We start from the raw sequence: 10,132 nt of genomic DNA, 5'->3' as shown, positions 1-10,132 counted from the left end.
GGTAACTTGGTATTATTTATCAGAGCCATTAAAAAAAATTCTGAAAGCTTCTTATGCTGTTTGAAAAACATGAATTTAATACAGGTTTACACTAGTAACAGTTACTCTAGATTATGGTTAATTGTTTTGCATGAAATGTACATCATTGGACCATTTGCATAAATTAGTTGTGAAAAATTATGAAAGATATGATAGAACCCCAGGTGGGAAAAAAGTACTCTATTTTCACACACTAATTTTGTACTTAATATACTAAAACTTAATCTTTAATACTACTTGAGATAATCTTAAGAACTTCTAAGAAAAAAGATTTTTTAAAATGTATTTAGTTACCACTTGTAGTATGCATTAACTCTTTCATACACTAGTGGGTTCAAGTGTACTGCAAATGGTAACTAAATACATTTTTAATACAGAGATAGTATGTTAAAAGCACATTTAATTCATGTTCATGGTGTCCCAAAATAGCTCATCTGAGTATACTTGGATGTTACTAAGATTATCTTAAGAAGTACTAAAGAATAATCTTTAGTATATTAAGTACAAAATTAGTGCATGAAAATAGAGCACTTTAAGTACATTATAGAAGTGCACTTTTCACCTGTGGCTCCACTGAACCTGGAAAAAAATCTAGTGTTTACTACACAGGAACAGACAGACAAGAAAATTAAAATGGAAATGTTGAATTGAATAAACCACTAACAGAATAACAATATAAAAACATCACATACAAAGAAAGAATGTTAAATGCTGTATAGGTGACAAATAAATAGCTAGTAGATTATAGAACATTTATAACATGATTACATGATAACTATGGCATAATTATCAGTGTTAGTAACAGAATCAATATAAATGCATTAACAGTGGTAGTAACTGGAGTTTCAGTGGTTGAACTAAAGTTCAAGAAATAGCTAGGTTGTAAAATATTTCCAAGATAAGGCAAAATTGAGTATACCTATGGATATATTACTTGGGTCATTCTATAATTAGGGGTACATTTAGAATTTGACAATGTGAAGAAAAAGTTTTCCTTTTTCCCAAAAACCCAAACATGACCTTACATAGCTGCTTTGAAACAGTCTATACATTGTATACAGTGTTGTATAAATAAAGATGTAAAGATCTGTAGGAATATGTGCATATTTGCATAAAATACCATCTATGTTTGCTACTGGGTAACACAGTTGACATTTGTAGTGTTTTGGGCCTATACTCAACATGGAAGACTAGAACTACTGAACATTTGGTATGTTTAGAAATATATTTTCATAAACAAAACATAAGTTTTAGTTAAATTGTCTTGTTCAAATTTGCAGCAATAATACTTGTGTAACACTGTTGACACAATTAATCCACTCGACAGGTTTGGGGAAAGAGAGAGAACATAACTGCTAGCGTTTCATCCATGTGCTTTAGAGGAAATATCGTCATACTGTGCAAATTATGTGAGAATGGGACAAACCATTCCTTTCTGAGGGGGGTTTTCTAGTGGGTAACTTAGTTGACAGTGGTTTTTCAGACACAAATAAAACAAGTTATATCAAAATAACACCTTATTATATTTGAAGCATAAAAATTAATTTATATTTGAGGCCATTTTCATGCTTAAATGCAGAGTAGAATGAGCAACTTTACAAAAACAGATCAATACCAGGGTTGTATGTGATATGAACGTTATTTTGGAACAAAAGATATGGCTTTTTCAACATGGGGAAAAATATATTTGTGTACTAGAAAATTAAGCATCTGGGCTTTATGTTGATGAAAATATATTGAAAATATACTTTACAGACATAAGATGTACCCACAATTACAGAATGACCCCCACACACGCATACAGTAAGTTCACAATGTCCATATAGACATTTTCCTCAGATGCAGACAATAAACTGAATCTAGTTTATTCAAATGCTTGTTATTACATACGACAAAGTTCCTCATTTTACAGTCATAAGATAAATCTTTTCAAATTACATGATTTTGCAGTTTAAGTCAATTTTGCCTTCCAGTCTACCAACACCGATTCATATCCTAATGTACTGGTTAAGATTTAAGTTGTCCTCTCTGTAATTCCACCAAAAACCTGTAATTTTTAAATTGTAATGTGTAGGGCTGAAAATATAAGCAAAATGAATAAAATAAGTAATGAAAGTCATTCCTTCCTATAACGAATTTATAGTTACACACTGCCTAAAAATATTTCATTGGCTAGAAACTGCTTTCTGTGGAGTATTTATAATATTAAAACATCAGTCTGGAAGTATAGCAAGTCATGGTACTTAGTATGGAACACAAAGTCATCTTCCTCAAAGGGGCAAACGTTCATTCCCATAATGTTTCTCGGCTTCCTGACAACATTTGTGCACACACACTGCCTGAAAAAGGTCATTGAAATGTTGGTCAAACAGCATACCGGCCTTCTGTCTTCTGTAACATGGAAGCTTCTAATATACTTGATAAAACAACAAATATCCTATTATACGTAATGACAATCGAATTTCATCTCTATATCACAACAACAGGTTGCCGGTTGCAGACGCGATCTGGCAACAGTGATGACCGGTCACTCGGCGGGCAGGTGTTGATCTTCCAGTGCGTGCGATGCCGGTTCTTCATTGAAACTTCGGCACGTGCGCTCATGTCTCCTCATGTTCCCACTCTGGCTGAAGGTCTTTGAGCACCAGTTGCAGCGGTAAGGCCGTTCTCCGGTGTGTGTGCGCATATGCATCCGAAGATAGTCGAACTTAGAGAAGTCTCTGCCGCACCAGTGACAGATGAAGGATCTTTCATGCAATTTCTTGTGCAACTGCAGCTTTGCCAAGTCCTTTAACTGCCTTCCACATTTGTTACACTTATACGGCCCTTCATCTTCGTGATCTTTCACCGATGCTCTTCTAGGTTTGGTGTATCGTGTGCGACGGAGTTCCTTACGCTGCGGTCTCCTCAACATGGATGAAGCATCACTGGCTGTTCTCATCTGGTGAGCGGGCTCGGAGTCTTGACACGGACCGGCACGGGCAGGGGTGGTAGTAACTGAAGATCTTATAGTGATGATGGTGTCCTCGGGCTCAGTCTTGATTCTTGGTGTTGCCACAGTAGGCACGTTCCTGTTCCACACCTCATCCGTACTCGAGCTGTCGAACTGAGAGAAGAGCCGTTGTTCGCCTCCAGATGAGGCATCTTTTAGATGCGCTAGCTCTCTATCCTCTACCTCTGTCTTACAGATTGAAACAACATCTAGTATGCGTGGCTTCGGTTCAATAGGTGAATCTTGACTCTGGGCATTGTCCTCTGTTTGCTGATCATCTGGGTCTTCTGGTTCAACTGGGGAGCCATATCCACATGCTGGTAATTCTGTGGGTGAGACTTCATCAGGGGGGACATAGTGGACTCCTGTATTTTGAAAAGGGCATTTATTTACTTATTATCATCGTTAGTAGCAGTATTGATTATTTTATTCATCAAGTGCATACAAATGTAAGTATGACAATTTTAAAGGGATAGTTCACCCAAAAATAAAAATTATGTCATTGATTACTCCTGTGGTTCCAAAACTGTAAGACCTTTGTTCATCTTCAGAACACAAATTAAGATATTTTGATGAAATTCAAGAGCTTTCTGACCCTCATAGACAGCAACACAACTGACACGTTCAAGGCCCAGATGATGTCACATGGGCTATTTTAACAACGTCCTTACTACCTTTCTGGGCCTTTAACGTGTCAGAAATCTTTTGGATGAGGGTGAGTAATTAATGACAGAATTTTCATTTTTGGGTGAACTATCCCTTTAAGTAACAGGGTAATACAGTATGACCTTTTTTGGGCGTGCGACAAAGCATTTGTAATGGCTGAATGTTTCTCACTGAAACCTGTTTGACACAGACTGTCTGATGTCATTGTTAAGTGCGCTATTGAGGAATTACATTTCACATTACATGCATTACTCACAGCAGCCATTTAAACAATACATTGTTCCTTTCATCAAGACAACAATCACTTTTGTGTCATCATATTTTCATTATTTGCATGAAAAAATGATCAATTTAACCATTTAAGAGCAAAACTTTTCTCCATTGTTTCCAATTTTTATGAACACTTATCCAAATTATTACTGTTTTTTTCTTTTAATTGAACAAAATTTAGTTTAGTAGACTCCAATTGCATTTGATTATAGTTACAAATTCCCTTGATTAGGTCAGATAGTGTGGAGGTCAAAGATAAGAAAAGAAGTGTGGCCTAATGTTTCAGATCGTTAGGATTTTTAAACATTTTTTAGGTTCACTAAGGCTACCATTATTTGATCAAAATACAGTAAAAAAAAGTAATGCTGCGAAGTATTATTACTATTTACAAATAGTATGACTCCGCTCTTTAGTGTAACATGATCTTTCACAAATTCTAATAAAATGACTTGGTGCTCAGATAATATTCCTTATTATCATCAATGGTAGACTTGCTTAATATTTTTGTAGAAACCATGCTGCAGTTTTTTCGAGATTATTTGATGCATAAAGTTGAAAAGAACAGAATTTTTTTTTAAATAGAAATTTTTTGGAACATTATAAATGTCTGCTGTCACTTTTGTTCAATTAATGCAACCTTCCTTAATGTATGATTTAAAAAAAAAAAAAAAAAAAACTAATCACAGTTAAATTTCAACAATATCTTTATTACATATTGCTGAAATCCTAAATGTGACCCTGGACCACAAAACCAGTCAGAAGGCTCAGTGTTTTGAAATTGAGCTTCAAAAAGCTGAATAAATAAGATTTCTATTAATGCATTGTTTGTTAGGATAGGACAATATGTCCTACTTTTTGAAAATATGGAAACTGAGGGTGTAAAAAATTGAAATACTGAGAAATTCACCTATAAGGTTGTCCAAATGAAGTTCTTATCAATGCATATTACTAATCAAAAATTAAGTTTTGATATATTTACAGTAGGAAATTTACAAAATATCTTAATGGATCATGATATTTACTTAATATCCTAATGATTTTTGGCATAAAAGAAAAATGAATCATTTTGACCCATACAATGTGTTTTTGCCTATTACTACAAATATATAAGACTGGTTTTGTGGTCCAGGGTCACAAACAGGATTGCAAAAGTCTTTTGTTTTGAATTTTTACTTGCGTTAACAAAACTCCGTCGAAAGGGACATTACTTAACTTTATAAACTAACGTTACAAACATGTATAAATAAACGACCAGTTAACAACTATGGTGAATTGGTCAAGTTTTCATAACACCTCTCCTTCTCTTGTGGCCCTACAGCGGTCCTCTCTACTCCGTCCTTCTCTCTTTCTGAATGTAAGAGTGTTATTATACTTTTACAACAACTCAAATATCCATTCAACAAGCTATTTTAAAATGACGATATTACTGTTTGACTGTACTCGCTCCATACGACGGAAAAGGACCAGATCAGTGATGTGAGACAGAAACTTAATGTGGGAAAAATGCCATCTACGCTTCTGTGACATTTAACGTTAGTTCTACTACTAAATTGGAGTTTACCGAGACTCCAATCAACTTTCAACTCACCCAAATATACCAAACAATCTCTGTGTGCGTTTAAGTGTGAATTTACCGTTTAATTGTGCCTGATTCCTGCTTAGCACATCCCTGAGCTGTTGTTTCAGCCTCGCGTTTTCTGATCGTGTTTGGGCTGCTTCCTTTTGATAGTCCTTCACCGTCGCTTCCACCTCCACCCAGATATCACGAATGACAATTGACATTCGCTTCATCAGGTTAGAATGTAACTTATCTAGTCTTGACATTTTACCGAAGTATAAAACGAAAACAAATCCGATGAAACACGCGAATAAAAGCAACTCACTACACTTGCTACTTCTCCTCTTGTTTGAATGGCTGTTCACAGACTCTAGATGCACATTACTGCCATCTACTGTACTGTACGCGCAGACGTATGATATCAAATATACAAAACAGTTTCCACCAGGCTAATCTATTATTATATTTTTTATATTTTAATGATTTTTATTGAAAATTTATGAGTGAATATTATCAATGTACTTATTAACTTGGTTATTTTTAGCATATTTGTAGGTTCAGTGACTGGCAGTGACGTCGATTTCATTCAGATGACTGGATATCATTAGGTCATGTCTATCCATATACCGTTACCTAGCAACAACATTAACCATATTCTTAGCTAACCATGTACTATTTCCACGGCTGACTAACATTTCTGGGTGAGTTTGTGTTTGTAAATTAGATTAGCCAATATATTTAATGCTAGTTCTGATTCTGTATTAATCAGAGCTATGTAACGTTACATTTTTGCACTACCAAGGGGTTCTAATCGCTTATTTCTGCTTTTTTTCATTGATGTTTACAACTAGACAATACCTATGAACAAGTAGCAATATTCGGAGAAATTATTTTAGTAGCTTTTTACGTTGTACGTTTGAGACTCAAATCAAGTCTAATTCGTTAATCATTTCTGTGACACTAGTCCGCAATTTTATAGTCAGAAACCGGAATAACAACAATTTTTAACAATAGCCGTTTAAATAATAAAACTTAAATGTTCGTAATTATGTAAATGTTTGTATTTCCATTACACATTGCTCAGAGAAAAGTGTAAATATTGCTTTTTGTCGAATTAGTGCAAACAAATTGAGTCTCAAGTAACTTTAATGTTTTGAAGACAACCATAGGAAGGCGCTGTTTTGTGATATCACCCAATGCAGTCCTATTCAATCTTATGAAATTGCTCTTAACTATGCATATTTAATTTTGTGTTAAATGTTTGACTGGGGGAAAATAAAAAAATATATACTTTCAAGGTTACAAAACTTAATTAAGAATTTAGATACAATTATGTCTGGGCAGTTTACACTCTAAACTTTCATGAGCCTGCAATATTTCTTACTTAGTTAAACCTTTAATAAATGCATTAGCTTAAGTCCTATTACAGGCAGCCTTCATCTGTCTCCGAGGAACTGAGCTTTCTGTCTATTAAATGGCTTAGTCTTTAATCGTAAGATGGCTGATTGTACTGCATATCGTTCCATCTCAGGTATTAATTAAGTTCTGAGCACAGTTGCCCTTATCTAAAACATGTCTACCACTGTCAGCCAGTGAAAGAGTTATGCAGACTGGCACAAAACGGCAGAGAGAAGTCATTGTCCTTTTTGTATTAATTCTAGAGGCCCAAAACAGGCGTCGGGCCTCATGGAACCACACTCAGTAATAGAAACAGTTTAAGAAAAACAAAAAGGGTGGCAAATAATGAACATTAAATCACAGGTTGTAAAGGCACACCCTAAGAAAAAATATGCTTTTTACTGTGCCCAAAATGTATGATTGCAGAAAAATATATATGTCTGTATTGAACATTTATAGAGCAGAAGATTTTGTGTGAAAATAATAATTTTATAATTTTATTATAATAATAATATTTATTTTGTTAAAAAAATCTTAGAAATGTATGAGGTGGCAAGGGGGGCCTTTTACCCCACACACGGGGGAAAAAGCTCAAAACATGGGATAAAAGGCACGCAGTATTGATACTAATGCTTTAGCTAAAATAACGTTTTTTAAATAATGTGTTAATAGTTGTTCAAAACAATCACTTTAAGAAAGTTTGTATTTTATGCTTAGTTTGATAAATAAAAGAATTAATTTTTGTTCTATAAATATGCTGTCATTAAAATATTTTAATATGTCGGTGCCGATAGCCTAGTGGGCAAGAGTGACGTTGCATTACGGCGTCCCGAGTTCGAATCCCAGCTCAAGGACCTTTCCCGATCCCGCCCCCCTCTCTCTTTCCCACTTCTTTTCCTGTCTGCTCTCCACTGTCGTATCATAAAAAAAAAAAAAAAAATGTTAATATAAAACATCTGTTTTAAAATACAGAAGCAAAATAATTTTAAAATGTAAAGATTCTGAAATCATTGGAGGAGATCCCATAGTAATTTAAAATAGATTTACAGTAGTAACAACTAATTCTATTTTATTATATGATATAATCAATAGCATGTTTTTAAATATGATGGTTTCATACTAAACATGGTTATTATCTCTAAGATGGACACCCAACATAATATGATATTTACCATCTGATTTTAACAATGTCATGTCAACAAATGGAAAAGTCAGACATCTATTAATTACCATGGTAATTATTGTGCCTTTTTATTCCCAACAGCAGGGGCACTTTTTACCCCAAATACCATACTTTTACATATTCTTTTGTTATTTAAAAACTGCTGTTTTAATTATCTTAAAACAGAAAATCTTTAAGAAGACCTTTGCTCAAGATATATTCAAAAATTTTAGCAATCGTTTGCTACTTAAATCTACAGCATTTAAAAAAAAAATCGAATATTAGATCAAGTAAGCACAGAATCGACTTTGCGCTGCTGCCCACAGTCGTGTCAAGAATCAGACAAATTTGCATGTGTATCTTGAAAAGCAGATGTTTTGGAAATGTTTTTCTGCCATCTAGTGGTTTAGAGGCAAATAATTTCATTGTATATATGCAGTATATAATTTTCATAAAATTTCTATTTCTAACCATAGCAAAAGATTCTTGGTTTGTCATCCAAGTTCAGTTTAATGTTAAATAATACACCAATAAACGTCAAAGAGGTTGTTTGCATGCAACCACAGTTAAAAATAGCTTTTAAAGAGCTGTCTACTATAATGAACATGCATCAGAAGGTTTAATGTGAGCTCGATGTCTGTGTATTACTCCCAACCTTTACCGAGTTCTCAACTGCCATTACCATCACAGTCTAACAAGAGCCTAAAGCTTGCCAAGCAGACAGAGATACAACCTCTTCCACTTAGATCAGCTTTAGCAATCATGTTATTTGATTAGATTGTGTAATTAAATCCCACAAGGTTAAGTGTGCACTCCGTCTTGTCGTCTCCACTACTTCTGGTCTGTCTTCTTAGTGACATTTAACCTTTACCGGTTTCTCTCAGACTGTTCAGAGCATCTGTGAGAACACATTTGAAAGTTAGGAACTGTGCACTGGCTAAATTCAAAAGAAGTGATCATTTAAGCCTAATTGCTTGTTCATTAGCAGCAGGGATCCATTTAGCAAATATGTTTTTGTGTAGGCGAAAATTACTGTATGTTGAAAACAGTTTAATATTTTTGAAACAAATGTCTTTAGTAAATGTCTTTAATGCCACTTTTGATCAATTTATTGTATCCTTGCTAAATAAAAGTATTATTTTTCACCCCCCAAAAATCTTTTGAACCCCAAACATTTTTATGGTAGTGTAGTTTATGCAATTTAATACATATTAGACATATTCTGTTTAATACATAGCTGTTGTACAAGCCTGTCTGTAATATGTGAATCAGACCCACACATAAAAACAGGTAGTAGATTGAATAAAGTTACCCTATTACTGCTACTTCATCCATTTATGATGCATTTAGGATACCTAATAAACCCTTCTTTGTCCCCAAAATAAAATCTGAAGGATCCATCTTTAAAAAAAAAAAATTCTGCAGTCAGAAATCTTTCTCTCTGTCATGTCTGATGTGATAGCTTCCTTTTTGCCACCTTGGCCCACCCTCCCTTCCTGTCTGGTGGCATTATCATTCACTTTTCAATATATTACCTGATTACGCTCACTATATTATACAAAACATCATTATGTAATCATATGCCAAACGTGCTAAAACAACATGTCCTTGTACATTTTTAGTGTCTGTGCCGTTTCTTTTTTCTCTTTTCGATCGGCCCCTCCTCTTCCCGTCTGTTGCACAAAAATATCCCATTTTCACTGTCTCCATTTCCAAGCCTCAACTTTAAACCAGTCTGTCTCTGCGGCTCCCATTAACCTGACTCGCTCACACTTTCTCTCGCCGTCTCCACTCCTCCAGAGTCTTTTAATAATGCATGCTGCTATAAAATTCAAATGAGATAGATTTTTTAAACACACCAGTGAAGTCTGAGCGCACGGTCTCGTTTTCCCTATCCTGCTGCACCCCGGTCCCTCACTGTCCTCCTCGCCTACCAACCGTTGCCCTGGAAACAGTAACGTCCTGGAGACATGTGCAGTATTGAGGGAGCGGGGAAGCAGTGGAGAGGGAAAGAGTGTGTCCTGTAAGCAACAAATTAACAATATAT

At 34.8% G+C, this 10,132-nt stretch overlaps 1 protein-coding gene across 1 annotated transcript; it reads right to left on the bottom strand.

Moving 5' to 3' along the window:
* Positions 1-1,888: 1,888 nt before the first annotated feature.
* Positions 1,889-5,873, bottom strand: zgc:66443 (uncharacterized protein LOC406856 homolog). The gene is made up of 2 exons (XM_051106676.1): positions 5,602-5,873; positions 1,889-3,396 (listed from the first exon to the last, which is right to left on the bottom strand). Exons 1-2 carry the CDS (start codon positions 5,789-5,791, stop codon positions 2,567-2,569), a joined length of 1,020 nt encoding a protein of 339 aa, XP_050962633.1. The 5' UTR covers positions 5,792-5,873; the 3' UTR covers positions 1,889-2,566.
* Between the last annotated feature and the right edge of the window lie 4,259 nt (positions 5,874-10,132).

Source organism: Labeo rohita, chromosome 3 (assembly GCF_022985175.1).
Source record: "Labeo rohita strain BAU-BD-2019 chromosome 3, IGBB_LRoh.1.0, whole genome shotgun sequence".
NCBI lineage: Eukaryota > Metazoa > Chordata > Actinopteri > Cypriniformes > Cyprinidae > Labeo > Labeo rohita.
Note: the sequence above shows the minus strand (reverse complement) of the source record. Positions and strands in the feature narration are given on the sequence as shown.

What these genes read in the sequence shown, in the direction of transcription:
- zgc:66443 (XM_051106676.1), bottom strand. Translation starts at nt 5,791, where the DNA reads ATGTCAAGACTAGATAAGTTACATTCTAACCTGATGAAGCGAATGTCA. An exon ending in GAATCAGGCACAATTAAACG is followed by an intron (nt 3,397 to 5,601) that starts GTAAATTCACAC and finishes TTCAAAATACAG; the next exon opens with GAGTCCACTATGTCCCCCCT.